Source organism: Salvelinus namaycush, chromosome 3, assembly GCF_016432855.1.
Source record: "Salvelinus namaycush isolate Seneca chromosome 3, SaNama_1.0, whole genome shotgun sequence".
Lineage (NCBI taxonomy): Eukaryota > Metazoa > Chordata > Actinopteri > Salmoniformes > Salmonidae > Salvelinus > Salvelinus namaycush.
Genome location: NC_052309.1, coordinates 24,229,967 through 24,249,535, shown reverse-complemented (window position 1 = coordinate 24,249,535; position 19,569 = coordinate 24,229,967). Strand labels below are relative to the sequence as shown.

Sequence of the window (19,569 nt, the reverse complement as noted above, 5' to 3'; positions counted from 1 at the left end):
CTGTAGCTAACTTGTAAACCTTGTATTAGTGGACAGACTGAAGAAAACATCATCTATTGTAAAAACAGAGGTAGGGATATTCTCAGCACCTGTCCTGTGTTTTATACTATTTATGTTTTATGTGATCTGGCAAGAGAATCTGAGTATTTATTTATATTTCGAGCCTGATAAACTATGTCATGGTAGCATAATACTTTGGGGTGGTTTCCTGGAACCAGATTAATGCTAGTCCTGGAATAAAATCTGTGGAAATACACAATTGAAAGTGCTAGTTGGTGTGGTTTGCTGCTATGTTGTGTTGAGATAATATGCACTGTTGTGTAGTGGTTGTCATGTTGGGAGAAGCCTTCATCAGAGTCTTCAGGTACAGGAAAGAGGATTGTGATTCCACAAAGGCTCAGGAACGTCCACCACACCCTGCTCCCAATATCATTCTGAACCAAGGTTCAATGTTAGGTAAGCATTTTGGATTTGTCTGAAATACTGCATGCCTCGCTGGATCAGTTGGCTATGCTGCATTTTAGAAGGGTCATATGAGATTAAGTGCATCCAGGCATGAGTACAATGTTTAATCATTTCATTAATTTTTGATTGAATACGTCAAATTTAAAAATGTGCTTCTGGTGTGTGGGCTGCACAGAAAACATGGAAGGCCTGGTGCCGTCTGGTCCTAGAGCGACAACCAGGCCCAGTGATGCCCTCACCATCCCCAATAGCCACAGTGACGACTATGGTGACCTGGAGCTCTATCGCTCCTGGTGCTGCACCACCTTCTGCAAAGACTACCCTGACCTGCAGCTCAGAGGAGACCATGTGGGAAACAGGAGTTCAATGAGCCTGCGGCTGGAGAGTGAGGTGTTCCAAGGGCCACTTCTTCAATCTCAGGACCTGGGAGAGCTGGAGTCCTTGGAACCCACAGGGCCTGTGGGGCCTGGGGTACAGGTGGAGTCCCAGACCCTGCAGGATGAGGGTAACCTGGTCATAGACAGCAGCATCATCACCCTGAACAGGGAACCTCTGTCCAACTCCATGCTGAACGGCTACCTGGAGAGTAAGCTGCTGGAGGTGTACAGACAGCATATGCAGGACAGCCTGGCGCGGGGCAGCTCTCCCCTGGTCCAGACCCCTCCCCAGGGCCTGGTACCAGAACCAGTGAAGCAGCTCAGCCAGTATCTCTGTCAGGACCATGGCCTAGACTCCAGTACAGCCCAGAGCATCGTCATCCACTACCTCAGCACCTGCACTGTGGCCAGCTCCAACTTCAGCTCTCCCGACCTGCGCATCTCCAACCTACGCATCCCCAACCCTGAACCCAGGAAGAAGCCCACCTGACTGAAACCAGCAGTATTTCTACTTTGTCTGCCAACTCTAACGTACTTGACAATGCTAAAGCATTCCACTGAATCTATACTTGGTGGTCAGCTGTATTGCTTTCAAGGGGAAAATTCAATTGATAGTTGGGAAGGAGATCCCCTCATTTTGTTAAATTGTTGAAAGAAATATCTTTAGAAAATGCCACAATGTCCAAAATATTTACTATATAAATGCAACCAGTTGCTATATTGTCATGCTTGGGTGCCTGAGACAATGTCAAGCTTTCGAGTTTAAAGACAAAGAGTAGAAAAACAGGGAACTGTGAGCTGATCTTATAAAGAATCTTGTTTCTGAGAAATTATTCCTCACAGATACTGCTGATTTGAAATGATATTGTTTTAAACACAGACTTACAAAACGCCAAAGAAAAAAGCTATTTTCCTATCTTGGTTGTCAAAGCAGGAAAATATTGCCACCTGCTGTAATACATAAGCATTGCATGTTTACTGCAAGTGCCACATTGCACTTTGACAAGAAAGCATATTACACAACATCTGTGCCAGATAAACATATCATGCTGTGCCACATTTCTAATGCGTTTTAATCTTGAATGCGACTGACTGAATAAATAATCAATATTAATATGCTAAAGAACTGAATTATTGCAGTCATGTCTTGTGGAGAAAAAACTGTATTGGCCATTGGAATGGGGGTTGCAATTGGCTATAATATACACCTACTGGTTTAGCCATGGTGGGTTGATATTTTGCCTGAGTGAGCCTCTTGATCTTAGTTTGTAAAATATCTATCTGGATCGCTGGCATGACTTGTGGGTAGGTTAATTTCAGAATTCTCAGCAGGGATGTATGGCTGTCAGGGTTTACGTGAGTGTGACTATGTGATAGCATGTGTTAGGTATGCATGCATTTTTCTTTCCGTTGGGTGCATCTAATGTGGAAAACAGTATTGAACAGCATTAAGCACATGTTTAGTCTAGGGGTAGGCAATGATGGACAATCTGGATATTGCTAGTGATCATAGTGGCATGCTGCTTGGGAACTAGACTGAGAGGATTAACAGTAAACCAGTGTGTGTCAGGAGTGAGAGCCAATGCCACCACTTCACACCCTGTCGGGAGCCACTGGGTCATACAGCAGCCATGCCAAGGACTATTAGCATGGCACTGTTGGAGCAGCAGAGGAGAGGGTAATGGTTAGGGAGAGTGGTGGCCATGTTTGTGTGTGTATGTGTGGGTGTGTGAGTGTGTGTGACTATTCCCATACCTCTGATCATTTTCCAGAAGAAAATATTGAGGTTTATTCCATTTATCACCATGAAGTGAAACCTATGGAGAGACTTGAATAAAGATACAAGAAATGGCCAGATCTTCAAAGAGTCAGTAACAGGCTTAGCAGGTACCGTATTAGGTAAAGATGTGTCATCATGCTGCCCAGCATAGCAAGGACTGAATTATTAACCATATCATAGTGGGACACAGGCTCATACAGTGTGCACACACCATAAATAGTTGATTATAGTTGTAATAGTTCATTTGACTATAGCTCAATAATTATGTACTACATTTATTTTCCTAATAATAAAGCATGGGGACTTCAGAAAGAAGTGATTAATTAGCACACATCCCACCATTTGTCATGATGTGATGTGGTTTTATAGTAACTGAGGTATTTTGTAACTAACTTTTAAAAAACGACCTGGACAATCAATTGTGTCTTTCATGTTTTGTTTTATAATTATTATTTCAATTTAGAATCGTTACTTTAATTGCAGGGTGACCCAGTTTCATATGGTCTCCCCCCATACTGTATCCATACAGGCTTGATGCAAGCATCACTAGTTTTCTATTGGTTAAAACACAATAGATTCGTTTCGGTTCCAACTCAAATGGGCTGGAAATGACGTCAGTTAAGGAGTTGAACATATTTCGGATAATAACGGTATTATAATTGGAGATATTATATTTAACAGAAATGTTCAATCGAAATATAATGCATCACGCTCAGCTGCCATTGCTTCTCTATAAAGGCGTCAGGTAATTATGTATTATTGCACCATTCCTTCTGTCTCTGGAACGAAGCATGTGATGCTGCGGTGTGCAGGGGAGGGAGGGGTTGCAAGACTTTCTCACTCAGAGAGAGACTCGCTTCTTTCTCTACACAGTGGTCGGCAGGTACTTTTGTGTGTGTGTGTGTGAGAGAGAGAGAGAGAGGGAGAGAGAGAGGGCGAGAGAGAGAGATGGGCGGGGGAGTCGTTTCTGTGAGCGCGTGGACTGCACCATCGCATTCCTTACCCAGGATACTGTCACCAGCCATGCCTTTACCCAGTAAGGTGCACCTATGCTATGTGTTCTCTTGTATACCGATACAACATTTCTGATTTTTAACACGATTTTCACGCTCGATCAAGTCCTCGTTTGAAGGATTTAAAGACATCGATGATGGCTCTGGTGATGGAACCTATAAGCAAATGGACACCCAAGCAAGTGCTGGATTGGATGAAAGGTAATGCTTATACAACATGTTTATTTTAATTTGCTTGACAGAGTACATTTGGAAACGACTAACATGGATATGTGCACATCTTTTCTATTTTCTCTAAATTAATGGTTCAATGGAGGTGTTTTGAGCTAAAACGGTGCTATTCTTTGCATTGAAACATTGAACGTGAGCCATTTTGTGTATCCAACCCTGATGGAAGCGCTATTTAGTGTAATTATCACCCTGGCCTGATAGGCTACGCATTTCTAGACCACCAACCAGATACTGAGGCCAACGCATTACGTGTAAAACAATCAGTTGACCTATATAATGTTCACATTTAGATTACCTCATACCATAAAGACAGGTGCTCTCTCTGTCTCTCTCTCTCTCACACACTCTCTCTTTCAAACACACACACACACACACACACACACACACACACACACACACACACACACACACACACACACACACACACACACACACACACACACACACACACACACACACAGGTTGAAGAAGTGTTGGCAACAATTGAGGTATTCGCAAAACTAGAACCATGGACAGCGAACCTATTTCATCTGATAATGTGTTGACCTAGACAATGATTCACATTACTACATTGATACTGAAATTCAGCATTGTGGATATGGATAGGGAACATATTGCAGGTTGCAAGGTAATTGAACTGTACAGCAGCTTTTGCAACACAGTAGTCAATTTGATCTTTTAGATATGCTGTTATACTGAATTCAAAATGGTTGGCGTTATGCTGTTCAGTATGTTTTAAAGATGCCTTATGTTCAAGAGTATTAGTCAAATTCTCCACTATCTGCCATAACATTAAGATTTTTATGAGAGAAAACATACTTACCTATAGTTGTTTTTATTATTGTGTTGGCCAACAGTACAGCTGAGGTGAAATAACACTTAGGTAAGACCAAATGGATGACAAAACGATTGTTGCGCTATATTACCTGCCATAAACAAATTGTGGGCACCGTTACTTTAGTAGTGGCAGACTTCTGTCATTCTGAAGGTGAGACGCTGACTGACAACAAATTCTTTATTTTCATCCTTCATTTAGAAAAAAATGAGGATGAGGAGCTGAATGCTTATCTAAATGGTTAAATAATGTTCCAAAGAAAGACCTATTAACATCCGAGCACAAGTTTGATTTATTAACGTTCTCTCACCAGGGCTCAGGGATTTATTTTAGGTCTACTATCATCCAACTAACGTAGCTGTGATGTGTCAACACAGACATGGTTTATGTTTTCCCACGTACTGTACACAATAGTTTATGCCAGCCAAGTGTCAGTCCAGAAGTGCACAGCCGTGCTTGCCTCTGGCGCCACTGTCACAGATGTGTCTCCAGCCTTCGCACCAAGGGCAGGGCTCGCCTACGGCACAACTTCTGTGCAGCTGATACACAACACAACTAGGAACTTCAGTTCAGTCTCAAATCCTCCACACCAAACACCATGGGAAGTGCATAGACAAGTGACATCTATGTCATCTGTTGTCATATGAAAGTTGAGACAGAGGATGCTGATAGGACAGTTGAGAAATGTCTTTGTGCTGCCACAGCTGTAAAGAATATTCACACAGGATACTATTGGTATGCTATTTGCTACTTTGGCTCTCTTCTTCTTGAGGGGTTTTTGAGAGTTGGTCAGTGGACACAGTCGTAAAGTAAAAGGGGAACTCCACTCAATAGAGACTGTTGCTTCTCACCTGATTTTTATAAAGGAAAGATCATTAGGGCAATAGAGATCCTATAATTGTGAAAATGTAATTTTATGATTAGGGGTTTGCACTTGTTGTTACAAAGAACAAAATCTAAATATTAGACGTTACCTACACAAGTATGCACACACACCAATGCATCAATTGAGGCGTTCAAGACAAACTAGCACCATGGACAGCGAACCTGCCTTGGTAATGCTGCCTTACATTGATACTACGTTCCAACATTGTGGCTCGAGGTAGAGCAGTTGGCAAGCTAGTTGAACTGTACTGCATCTATTTCATAACAACTATTTGCTGTGTATGAGAGTAGGTTCAATGCCCATGAGAGTAAGAGGGAGGGACTGACCAGTTTATGAGGGCATTGAGGGCTCAGGATTATTCCCTTGGGTAAAATGTAATTTAGAATGAATATTAGATACCTGTCTTATTTCATTTTATGATAGGTCTGAGGGCAATAATGAAGTACTGCTGATAATTCACTTCTTCAAGGGGGCTTACCTCTTGGTCACCCGGCAACTGTTGCCATGGAGCCTTGATAGCTAGAGGAAAGCAACATAATGGAAATCCCACAAGCAGCAAGCTCTCAAATGAAAGCAGCCATTCATGATCATTAGATGGATACATGAACGTGTGCGCACACACATGCACACACAAAGAAACACCACACACACACTTGCGCAATCATGCTTTCATAAATTTCACTCCCACGAACATAGGCCACGGGCCTGTCTCAAGGCCACGGACCTGTCTCAAGGCTACGGACCTGTCTGTGTGCTCGGAGAAACAGAGGACTAGGCAGCAGCACACAACACGGCAAGACAAGTGTTTGCCACATACAAATGGGGAACTTAGTTCAGATGATTCACCTGACTATGCAGACTATGCAGAGCCATCTAGATACAGCATATGTCTTTGAATGTACCATCCTTTGATCTACCTAGGCTAATTTGTCCCGTTGAATGCCTGTGTCCATGGATGTGTGTGTGCTGTGGTGTTGACATGGCCCAGCCAGTGTGTGTAATGTGGGTCAGCTCTGTGCTGTGGCCCGCTCCGCTCCGCGGCCGGAGATGACTCATCTCCCGGGAGCCATGGATGGATGCTGTGGTTGAAAGCCGAGACTCTGCTAGTCTGCTCTGCTACTATCTGGGCTCCTCTCTCTCTGTCGCTCTCTCTGTGCCGCCTGGCCCGCTGTACATGGCTCCAACACAGAATGCTGCAGAGGACTCTGTGTGTCTGTGTGGCTCTGCTGTGCTCTGATAAGGATGGCTTTAATACGATGTGGTGAGAGCAGTTGATTTCCTAGACCAGTCCCATTTCTCTCTGCTCCCGTTCTGCTCTGTTCTACACAAAGAGCAGGTCAACTGGTAGACTGGATCTGCTCAGTTCTCTGTAGTTGAAAGAAAAGTCTGTTCTCTCTGCTTAGAGGGTAAGAGCACACTCAGGACTTGGAACATGTTTATGGTTGGAAGCATGCTTCTGGTATTATGTAGGAACTAACACACAAAGTGACTGAAATGGAAAATACTTTTTTAGTAGCTCGGTAGGGGTTTGATATGCATATTTTTTATTACAGCAATTACTCTGAATCTGCCAGTCACACTGCATGTTATAAAGCTCTGTCATATTTATGCCTTTGAAAGGTATATAAACCAGCACAATCCACATCCTATACACCTAGCAAATGACTTGGATGTTGACTGTAAAGGGGACAAATACACACTATTAGAACAAAGGTGTGCTTAAGTTTCCCCCCTCATGCTCTCTTGTCTGTCCCCCATGCAGGCCTGGATGACTGTCTGCAGCAGTACATTAAGAACTTTGAGCGAGAGAAGATCAATGGGGAGCAGCTGCTCCACATCACTCATCAGGAGCTGGAGGAGCTGGGGGTCACCCGCATTGGACACCAGGAGCTCATCCTGGAGGCTGTGGACCTACTCTGTGCTCTGGTGAGTAGTCGTTCTAGACATAAAGAGTTGGAGTCAGGAAGGATGGTCAGGAGATAGGAATGTGGAGTTCGAGATCTGGTGCACAGACATGATGGAACAACTTTACTATCGATGACTTCCAGTGCAACCAAGCCAGTGCAGTCAAGGTGCTTGAACTGGAAGAACACAGTAGACATGCAGGAGATGTCCAGCTAGCCCAGTTGCCAGATCTGTTTGTGCACCATTTGACAGACAAGGCATGGCAAGGCGGCAGGGTAGCCTAGTGGTTAGAGCGTTGGACTAGTAATTGAAAGGTTGTAAGATCGAATCCCCGAGCTGACAAGGTACAAATCTGTCGTTCTGCCCCTGAACAAGGCAGTTAACCCACTGTTCCTAGGCCGTCATTGAAAATAAGAATTTGTTCTTAACTGACTTGCCTAGTTAAATAAATGTAAAATAAATAAAAAGGCATGACAGACAAGATTGAAGTTCAGTAAAAAGTGTCCTTTTATTATAAAAAACAACATGTGTTTCATCTACAGTCGTCATCAATGTTATTTGCTGAGTAGGGGAGGGTCAGGTACAGTGCTCAGTAAACAAGGCTATAAAGGCTAAGGCGATGATTTGTGTCCGTTGGAGCTAAAGGCTAATTCAGATTCATTGGTGATATATCCTTGTACGGGCAGATAGAGGTGGAGCGGCAGGAGCCTGTGCTGTGTACATAAGTAAGGGTGGCATGAAGTGGGTGTCGTTAGCCTTGGTGTATGATGAGTCATACAGAGAGAGTCAGGCGTGGGCCTGGGAAGAGCCCTGTTAGAGCAAGCTAAGAGCTGTGTATTGATTTGACTGAATCAGAGAGGGGCCACACAGCACACGTCCTCGCTGTTGGGCTGGTAATGGATCCATAGGCCTAGAAAGCAGCAGCTGGGAGGGAGTGTGTGTGTGTGGGGCTGCCTGTGTGTGCGGCGTGTGTGGAGCTAGCTGAGGTTAGTGTATGATTCGCTGTGACAGAGCGGCCCGCAGCAGAGCATCATTAGAGGCTTGGGAAACGTGCCTGGACTGCCTGAAACCCTGTCTGGCCAACATCTCCACACCCACACACATGTAATCTATGTCTGTTAGTTAGACGGTCCGGTGGGGGCTGCCTGTGTGTGTGTGTCAGAATTTGATTTGTGTGTGTGTGAATGTTGAGAAGACTGGATTGTTCACATAGGGGGCTATAATATAGGTGTGTGACTGTGTGAGTGTGTGTGTTTGAGTACGTGAACGTGTGTGTGTGTGTGTGCATATGCGTTAACACAGTATAGTGTGTGTTCTGCATCTCATCTCCAGCATGGTGATGTGCTGTGATTCTCATTGGCTGCTGGGACATGTCCCCATTGATCCTGGCAGAGTGCATTAGAGCCGAACATTGCGTCACTGCTGAGAGGAGGCTGACATGAGTAATGACTGCACTGGGGGAGAGCTGCAGGTGGAGGGGCCGGGAGGGACAGGACACACACCCACTCACTCACACACACACACACACACAGCCTTATCACATGGCCCGTCCAAAATGGATGTCAACTGAATAGATGTCAGTCTCTCTGCTCTGCTTGCGAAAGACAAGCCTCTCAACAGATACATTTTAGGAACGAATCTCTCCTTCGTGGGTTGATTATGGGAGTGTGATGGATTGAAAGAATATACTGGCTTAGTGTCAGTGTGACTGCTGACTCACTTTGACATCAAACTGAGGGTTGCTTGTTGCTGGGAGTTAGATAATTGTTCATCAGTCGGCAGTGACCAGACAGACAGAGACAGAGCTCTGCTGCTGAGTTGTTGATGCAACTGGGGTTTTACTCCCATTACATTACAGCAATCAGAGGAAAGTGTCCTCTCCATGCAGTGAAGCCTCTCTCTGCCTGAATGGCTCACTGGAAGGAGATAGCAGGGAAATGGCTGAGCTGGTCAGTACTCACCACCACCTAGCAGCATAATAGTGTGTTTCCTCTACAGTGGGTCGACTGCCAAGACAAGGCCTTATTATAGTGCTGCTTAGCATATGTCTATGAATGTAAAGTATATTTAATTCTCACCCGCCTTTTGTCTTGTCATCCTCTGCATTGACGTATATAACCGACTAGTGATGGAGAAGCCCCCATAAAGGCTATCAGAAAGCAGCGCATTACTTTGATATTTTTAATGAAGCAAGAGGAAAATCAATAAGGGAAGAAGGAGCTATGGAAACACTGGGCTCGGTGTAATTAAGAGTGACAAAGCCAGGAGTCACCATGGCAACCGGGCTGGCTAAGCTACATAGTCGTGAGTTAGACAGGAAGGAGGCATTTCTCCATGGTGACAGCGATGACTGCTAACAAGACCCGCAGAATGAGAGACAGCTATTCACACACAGGCACACATCTCCAACAGACACACCATTGTGACGAGTTACGTACACACACAACCTACATTCCGGTTAGAGTGGAATACGGCATGATGCTCTGTACACTTTAACGAAAGTGTAGCAGATGAGTGGTCTTTATTGTGTCTCTGATGAGGCAATCATCCATTTATGTTTACTTGAATAACTTGATCAAAAAGATACAGCTCAGTCAACCTGGTTTGGTGGATAAATGAAGAGGTAAAGATGAGATTATATTACTGGAGGGACTTTGTCTCTATTTATCTCTGCCATTTAGATCTTATATCCACTATACATTTGCTATAGCACTGTTTTGTATGAGCTTTCAAATACAAGGACCCCACTGGACACAGACGTCAATTCAATGTATAATCCGCGTTGGTTCATTTCCTTGAAATGACGTGGAAACAGCGCTGATTCAACGTTGACTGGCACCACAATGTCCATGCAAGTTACTGTTATTTCTCCTTGTATCCACATTTTCTTGACGAATGACATCTTAACTTTAAAGTTAAACACTTCTGGGAGCGTACTGAACCATGAGGGTACTGTACTTTTTGTTCCAGAACTATGGACTGGAGACTGAGAACCTGCGTACCCTATCCCACAAGCTTAATGCTTCAGCAAAGAACCTACAAAACTTCATCACAGGGAGGCGTCGAGGCGGCCATTATGACGGCAGGGCCTCCCGCAGGCTGCCCAACGACTTCCTCACCTCTGTGGTGGACCTTATCGGAGCAGCCAAGAACCTGCTGGCCTGGCTGGACAGGTGGGTGTTACCTCGGCCCTGGGGGGGGGGGGGGGGGGGGGGGTGTTACAGCCAAACGTCATAATGTGAGGATATTCTTGCAACCTCAGCATGTTTGTTGTAGTTAACATGATTTGAAGTAGTTGTATCAACAATTGCGTCAACTTCGATTTTAAAATGTGATACCAAACCTTTCAATATGAGCAGGGTGATTTTTTGAGGCTATTTTCGTATTTAGGATTATTAGCTAGGTTTCCATCCAATTGGCGACAGAGTTTCATGCGAATATTCTAAAATCTGCATAAAACAATATGCGCATTTTCCCACCAGAGATGTTTTTCCATCAAATTGACTTGCTGTGGCTAAAAGGCTGTGCGTGATGACGTAGTGCAAATAAAAAAAACGTTTGTGGTTAAATTCCCATGTACCGAATAGAAAATATAAGTGGGTTTCCATCGCATTTTCAACTCTACTAACGGTTTTGTCACAGAAATGTTGCGTTATATAGCGAATGTGCCCACTCTGGTCTTGGTACATGGGCTCTAGCCAACAGCTCGCAGATACAGTGCAGTTAGCCTACTACATGATGAGATTATTATGGATGAACTAGCAAGATTATTTGTATTTGTAGTAGTCAAATGACAAGAAAAGAAAGAAGGGATACCTGTCTATTCTTTTACGTCAGAGGGATTGAGAAAGAGGTCAAGTCATAGGGTGGTTCTGTGTGAGTGGGACCAGTCGGCTCAATAGACTGAATGAGGAGCGGATGTCGTCAACCTACTTTTCAAAGTGGTTGACAAAGTCGTCCGCGGAGAGGGAGGAGAGGGAGGAGGATTAAGCAGGGAGAAGAAGGTGGAAAAGAGTTTCTTAGGGTTAGAGTGATAGAAAGGGGCTTTAGCAGCAGATACAGAGGAAGAGAAGGTAGAGAGGAGGGAATGGAAGGATGATAGGTCCTCCAGAAGTTTTGTTTTCCCACATTTTTGATCAGCTGCCCGCAGCCCTGCTCTGTAAGCTCGCAATGAGTCACTCAGCCACAGAGCAGGAGGGGAGGGCCAAGCCGGCTGGGAGGAAAGGGGAGAGTGCGAGTCATAGGATGCGGAAAGGGAGGAGAGTAGGGTGGAAGAGGCAGAATCAGGAGAAGGATTTAGCAGACGGGAGCGATGATAGCATAGAAGATGAGTGAGAGCGAAGATTGTGACGGCGCATGACCATCTGTGTAGGAGCTGAGTGGTTAGGGTTGGAGGAAAGGGAGACAGAAAAGGAAACAAAGTAGTGATCAGAGACCTGGAGGGGGGTTGCAGTGAGATTAGTAGACAAACAGCCTCTAGTAAAGATGAGGTCAAGTGTATTGCCGGCCTTGTGAGTGGGAGGGAACTGGGAAAGGGTGAGGTCAAAAGAGGCAAGGAGTGGAAAGAAAGAGTTGGAAAGAAATTAATCGAAGGTAGACGTCAGGAGGTTGAAGTCACCCAGTACGAAGTGAGGTGAGCCATCATCTGGAAATGAGCTTATCAAGGTGTCAAGCTCATTAAGGAACTCTAAGGGCACCTGGTGGGCGATAGATGAAAACAATGTTAAGCTTGAGTGGACAAGTGACAGTGACAGCATGGAATTCAAATGAGATGGATAGGTGAGTGAGGGAAAAAATAGAACATCTCGACATAGGAGAAATGAGCAGCCCTGTGCCACCACCGCGACGACCAGATGCTCTCGGACTATGAGAGAACACGTAGTCAGATGAAGAGGGAGCTGCTGGAGTAGCAATGTTTTCTTGGGTTGAGCCATGTCTCCGTCAAATTCTAGGGACTGAATAGGCTGAGATTAACTCTGTGTTCTTGACCGCAGATCGGCAGTTACAAACGCTGCCAGAGACCAGTAATTCCACATGGGTTGTGCATGCAAGGTACACTGAATTAGAAGGGTTGCAGCCAAGAGGTGGGGAGCGCCTGTAAAGCCTCCAAGGAAAGGAGCGAACTGGGATAGAAAACACACACACATAGTTGGCAACGCTACAAAAGAGCAAAATGAGATCTGTAAATACTAGGTCAAATAATCAAGTGCGAGAGTGTTGTGGAGCCTTCCTCTCTATCTTTCCTCGAAAATCTCGGCAGAACCATCTTTGTTTCGGCAACAGTCTTTGTTTCAGGGATAGGCTATGTCGGCGATGGACTTTGTCGGTGCCGCTGAGAAAACAGGGGACACTGAAGTACTAACAATAATTGCTTTGCAGAGGTGTAGAGCACCCCACCCGGTACTAATTGCTGATTGCCGAGGAGAAACCACTCCCCCTCCAATACAGCCACTGATTATGAAAACCACTACAGTCACAAATTTCCCTGCCCCTTAATCCTGGTTGTGTTAAAAATCATCTGCAAATTATGAGCAGTCATCAGTTCACGCACCAAGTAGGCTACTGGGAAGACAGGCAGCACTTAAAGTAGATGGCCCTAGCTAGCAAAAAGACAGTACTAGACAATAACAGATTAAGACAAATTATACTTATCACTCCTGGAGATATCAGGATATCAGGAGATATCTAGCTATTGAATGAAGCACGCAAGGTCCAACTGAAATTTGACTTGGCCTTTAAAACATACAGTGCATTCGGAAAGTATTCAGACCACTTGACTTTTGACACATTTTGTTACGTTACAGCCTTATTCTAAAATGTATTAAAATTGCCCCCCCCCCCCCACAAAGTTCTACACACAATACCCCATAATGACAAAACAAAAAACAGGTTTTTAGAAATTTTAGCAAATGTATAAATATAACAAAAACGGAAATATTACATTTACATAGGTATTCAGACCCTTTACTCAGTACTTTCTTAAAGCACCTTTGGCAGCGATTACAGCATCAAGTCTTCTTGGGTATGACGCAACAAGCTTGGCACACCTGCATTTGGGGAGTTTCTCCCATTCTTCTCTGCAGATCCTCTCAAGCTCTGTCAGGTTGGATGCGGAGCGTCGCTACACAGGCATTTTCAGGTCTCTCCAGAGATATTCGATCGGGTTCAAGTCCAGACTCTGGCCGGGCCACTCAAGGACATTCCGAGACTTGTCCCGAAGCCACTCCTGTGCTGTCTTGGCATTGTCTTGGTTCTGTGCTTAGGGTCGTTGTCCTGTTGGAAGGTGAACCTTCGCCCTAGTCTGAGGTCCTGAGTGCTCTGGAGCAGGTTTTCATCAAGAATCTCTCTGTACTTTGTTTCGTTCATCTTTCCCTCGATCCTGACTAGTCTCCCAGTCTCTGCCGCTGAAAAACATCCCCACAGCATGATGCTGCCACCACCATGCTTCACCTTAGGGATGGTGCCTTGTTTCCTCCAGACGTGACGCTTGGCATTCAGGCCAAAGAGTTCAATCTTGGTTTCATCAGACCAGAGAATCTTGTTTTTTATGGTCTGAGAGTCTTTAGGTGCCTTGCAAACTCCAAGCAGGCTGTCATTGTCCTTTTACTGTAGAATGGCTTCCATCTGGCCAACCTACCATAACGGCCTGATTGGTGGAGTTCTGCAGAGATGGTTGTCCTTCTAGAAGTTTCTCCCATCTCCACAGAGAAACTTTGGTGCTCTATCAGAGTGACCATCGGGTTCTTGGTCACCTCCCTGACCAATGCCCTTCTCCCCCGATTACTCAGTTTGGCCGGGCGGCTAGCTCTAGGAAGAGTCTTGGTGGTTTCAAACTTCTTCCATTTAAGAATGATGGAGGTCACTGTGTTCTTGGGAACCTTCAATACTGCAGAAATGTTTTGGTACCCTTTCCCAGAACTGTGCCTCAACACAATCCTGTCTCGGAGCTCTACGGACAATTCCTTCGACCTCATGGCTTGGTTTTTGCTCTGACATGCACTGTCAACTGTGGGACCTTATATAGACAGGTGTGTGCCTTTCCAAATCATGTTCAATCAATTGAATTTCAACAGGTGGATCCAATCAAGTTGTAGAAACATCTCAGGATGATCAATGGAAACAGGATGCACCTGAGCTCAATTTCGAGTCTCTTAGCAAAGGGTCTGAATACTTATGTAAATAAGCTATTTCTGTTTTAATTTTGTATAAATTAGCAAAAATGTCTAATAACTTGTTTTCTTTTTGTCATTATGGGGTATTGTGTGTGAATTGATGAGGGGAAAAAATAATTTAATACATTTCAGAATAAGGCTGTAACGTAACAAAATGTGTCAAAAGTCAAGGGGTTTGAATACTTTCCGAATACACTGTACATACAGTACCAGTCAAAAGTTTGGACATACCTACTCATTCAAGGGCTTTTCTTAATTTTTACTAATTTCTACATTGTAGGATGATAGTGAAGACATCAAAACTATGAAATAACACATATGGAATCATGTAGTAACCAAAGAAGTGTTAAACAAATATAACAAAAATATAATAGATTTTAGATTCTTCAATGTAGCCACCCTTTGCATTGAGGACAGCTTTGCACACTATTGGTATTCTTTCAACCAGCTTCATAAGGAATGCTTTTCCAACAGTCTTGAAGGAGTTTCCATATATGCTGCGCACTTGTTGGCTGCTTTTCATTCACTCTGCGGTCCAACTCATCCCAAACCATCTCAATTGGGTTTAGGTCAGGTGATTGTGGAGGCCAGGTCATCTGATGCAACACTCCATCACTCTCATTCTTGGTCAAATAGCCCTTACACAGCCTGGAGGTGTGTTGGGTCATTGTCCTGTTGAAAAACAAATGATAATCCCACTAAGCGTAAACCAGATGGGATGGCGTATCGCTGCAGAATGCTGTGGACGCTGGTGACTTGAATAATTGAGGAGGATGGGAGAAGACAAAGTGTGCATGGAGAAGACAAAGTGTGTTTCAAAAATCACCAAAGACTAATTATTTTATCCTAAAGTATTTAATAAAGACGTTTATAGTACAATATTATGGGGAATGGGAATGAGAGGGCTACTTACACAGTGTTGGAAAGGGATCACAGCGGTGATTGAATGAGGGTATGAGGCATGAGTTGAGGTGTTCAGAGGCTTGACCAGTGTAGGACAGGATTTGACTGAGAAGACAAAAAACAATAACACAACACACTACATAGTTAGACAAAAGAGCCAAGAATGAGTTAGTCCAAGCTAGGAGTAAAATCATTGATGTGTAATAATGCGATTGTGTAGGTGATTGACTCTACATACAGTAAAGAGAGAAAATTGATAGGTGCACTCGCAGTGCTTGGAGGGGAAACATTCAATGTGCCATTGGATGAGCGCGCACAGGAGATGTGGCTTCAGTTAGGTCCCAAAGCGGTGGGGCAATTTTTACATCCTTGGGCCTAGAGTTTTTCCTTTTATGTTAACCTAACTAGAAAAACTCTGGACCTTATAAGGTATGACAGTGATTAATCAGTTGTAAAAAGGTTTCATATGGGCTATGATGCAACCGGTTTGTCCTAATCAGGTCACATGGTTTTAAAAAACTCCTGAAAAAACCTCCTGGCCCTGGGGGGATGAAAACCCTGTCAAACTGCAGCTACCTTATATTTGTTAATTTAGACTAGATTTGGAGGGGGATTTCCTCTACCCAGACAGATAGACAACAACTGATAGACAATAGAACTCACAGGGCTGAGCTTGCTTTATGCATGTTTGTAATATGCAGGCCTATGCAACTGTAGGCCTAATAAAAAAATTACTCACATCATCACTATTAAGTTGATTGATTCATTCCAGTTAATTATTTTGGATTAAAAATGTATAGGCAGCCTAGCCAGCCCAATTTTGAATATAAACTAAATTTGAACATATTCACATTTTCTCCTGACACACAAATGGACTTTAAAACTTCTTATGGCTGCAATCGATATGACAACAGCCAGTGAAAGTGCAGGGCGCCAAATTCAAACAACAGAAATCTCATAATTCAAATTCCTCAAACATACATGTATTTTATACCATTTTAAAGGTAATCTTGTTGTTAATCTCACCAAAGTGTCTGATTTCAAATAGGCTTTACAGCGAAAGCACCACAAACGATTATGTTAGGTCACCGCAAAATCACAGAAAAACACAGCCATTTTTCCAGCCAAAGACAGCAGTCACAAAAAGCAGAAATAGAGATAAAATGAATCACTAACCTTTAATGATCTTCATCAGATGACACTCACAGGACTTCATGTTACACAATACATATATGTTTTGTTCGATAAAGTTCATATTTATATCCAAAAATCTCAGTTTACATTGGCGCCATGTTCAGAAATGCCTCCAAAATATCCGGAGAAATTGCAGAGAGCCACGTTAAATAACATAAATACTCATCATAAACTTTGATGAAAGATACATGTTTTACATAGAATTAAAGATACACGTGTTCTTAATGCAACCGCTGTGTCAGGACCTCTACTCCGACAATTAATCCACACATAAAACGGCCAACCGAATCGTTTCTAGTCATCTCTCCTCCTTCCAGGCTTTTTCATCTTTGAACTTATATGGTGATCGCATCTAAACTTTCATTGTATTACCACGACAACCGGCAACAAAGTTCGTCTTTCAATCACCCACATGGGTATAACCAATGAGGAGATGGCACGTGGGTACCTGCTTCTATAAACCAATGAGGAGATGGGAGAGGCAGGACTTTCAGCGCGATCTGCGTCAGAAATAGGAATGACTTCTATTTTAGCCCTTGGTAACGCAGACACTCGTTGGCGCGAGCGAGCAGTGTGGGTGCAATAATTGAATAACATGGCTTTCTAAATTTATTTTGCGACGCTCGCGCACGTGTCTGGTCTGGTCAGCGTGTTAATTTATTTTATTTATTTCACATTTATTTAACCAGGTAGGCAAGTTGAGAACAAGTTCTCATTTACAATTGCGACCTGGCCAAGATAAAGCAAAGCAGTTCGACACACACAACAACACAGAGTTACACATGGAGTAAAACAAACATACAGTCAATAATAATACAGTAGAAAAATAAGTCTATATACAATGTGAGCAAATGAGGTGAGATAAGGGAGGTAAAGGCAAAAAAAGGCCATGGTGGCGAAGTAAATACAATATAGCAAGTAAAACACTGGAATGGTAGATTTGCAGTGGAAGAAAGTGCAAAGTAGAGATAGAAATAATGGGGTGCAAAGGAGCTAAATAAATAAATAAATAAATACAATAGGGGGAGAGGTAGTTGTTTGGGCTAAATTATAGATGGGCTATGTACAGGTGCAGTAATCTGTGAGCTGCTCTGACAGCTGGTGCTTAAAGCTAGTGAGGGAGATAAGTGTTTCCAGTTTCAGAGATTTTTGTAGTTCGTTCCAGTCATTGGCAGCAGAGAACTGGAGGGAAGAATTGGTTTTGGGGGTGACCAGAGAGATATACCTGCTGGAGCGCGTGCTACAGGTGGGTGCTGCTATGGTGACCAGCGAGCTGAGATAAGGGGGGACTTTACCTAGCAGGGTCTTGTAGATGACCTGGAGCCAGTGGGTTTGGCGACGAGTATGAAGCGAGGGCCAGCCAACGAGTGCGTACATGTCGCAGTGGTGGGTAGTATATGGGGCTTTGGTGACAAAACGGATGGCACTGTGATTGACTGCATCCAATTTTTTTGAGTAGGGTATTGGAGGCTATTTTGTAAATGACATCGCCGAAGTCGAGGATCGGTAGGATGGTCAGTTTTACAAGGGTATGTTTGGCAGCATGAGTGAAGGATGCTTTGTTTTGCGAAATAGGAAGCCAATTCTAGATTTAACTTTGGATTGGAGATGTTTGATGTGAGTCTGGAAGGAGAGTTTACAGTCTAACCAGACACCTAGGTATTTGTAGTTGTCCACATATTCCAAGTCAGAACCGTCCAGAGTAGTGATGTTGGACGGGCGGGCAGGTGCAGGCAGCGATCGGTTGAAGAGCATGCATTTAGTTTTACTTGTATTTAAGAGCAATTGGAGGCCACAGAAGGAGAGTTGTATGGCATTGAAGCTAACTACTAACCACACTAACTGTACTATTTGTGATACGAATTGAGTATATAGTATGCTTATTGGTCATAGTATGGATATAGTTAGTATGCCAAAAGTTCCCGGATGTCGTACTAAATTAGCCAAAACATGAAGTATACACGCAGAGGACACTATTTCTGTACTTTAGGGCGCATAATGCAATTCATACGGAAATGGGTGTGGCTTCACATTGTTCTCAGATTTGAAGAAAATGGCGGAAAATATGCAGCCGAAGTACAACGAGAGCGGATACATTGCTTTAACTAATTATGACAAATGTTAAGAAAATGTTGAACAATGTAATAAAGTAATTACTTTTCAAATAAGTTACCTTACACATTATGTTGGCTGACAATTTGTTAGCTACGCTGTCCTTACCAACCACATAGCATATCATTACAGCGGTATGTACTAGTATGTTAGCTATCTACCTAATGTTAGTTGGCTACTTATACATCAAACTTGCCAGTATATTAATTTTAGGCTATCTAACTACCCAACATTTATTGACTTGATTTTTCCTGTCATTTTTAGCTTAGCTAAATGGTATAGTCGTTGTGCGTTCTCAATGGACTTTCGGGTGCTTTCGTAAATTCGCGCTGGCTATCTAACGTTACTCCAATTTCAGAGCACTCTCGCCTGGGTGTACCAGAATGCAGCATATTGAATTTACGAGAGCTCAACACCCGTTGAATATGGCCGTTGTCAGTAAATGGCAGCAAAAAAAGCATAATTAAATTGTTGCCCGTAGCACAGTTACAGTCACCACTGCTCTGGATAACATGAAAACTGTCTAACCAGCTCTGCTAGGGCGAGTAAAATGGTCAGTGGTCTCATTTGTGTATGGAAGTAGCTAGCAAGCTAGCCAACGTTAGCTTGGGTGCTTGACTGCCGTTGTAAGGTCAGAACGCTCAAATCAACCCTACTCCTCGGCCCGAGCGTCCAGTGTGTGCTCCGAGAGCGAAA

The 19,569-nt window shown here is 43.6% G+C and overlaps 2 protein-coding genes across 2 annotated transcripts in view; both read left to right on the top strand.

Annotated features, from left to right (window-relative positions):
* Positions 1 to 330: 330 nt before the first annotated feature.
* LOC120044279 (TLR adapter interacting with SLC15A4 on the lysosome-like) lies at positions 331 to 1,871 on the top strand. The gene is made up of 2 exons (XM_038988886.1): positions 331 to 456; positions 641 to 1,871. Exons 1-2 carry the CDS (start codon positions 333 to 335, stop codon positions 1,330 to 1,332), a joined length of 816 nt encoding a protein of 271 aa, XP_038844814.1. The 5' UTR covers positions 331 to 332; the 3' UTR covers positions 1,333 to 1,871.
* Positions 1,872 to 3,772: 1,901 nt separating this feature from the next.
* The window catches only part of LOC120043693 (connector enhancer of kinase suppressor of ras 2-like), a 74,914-nt gene continuing 59,117 nt past the window's right edge, over positions 3,773 to 19,569 (top strand). The window contains exons 1-3 of the mRNA XM_038988243.1: positions 3,773 to 3,836; positions 7,350 to 7,513; positions 10,463 to 10,665. Coding sequence (XP_038844171.1) covers positions 3,773 to 3,836; positions 7,350 to 7,513; positions 10,463 to 10,665 — 431 coding nt within the window. The remainder of the gene's footprint in view (positions 3,837 to 7,349; positions 7,514 to 10,462; positions 10,666 to 19,569) is intronic.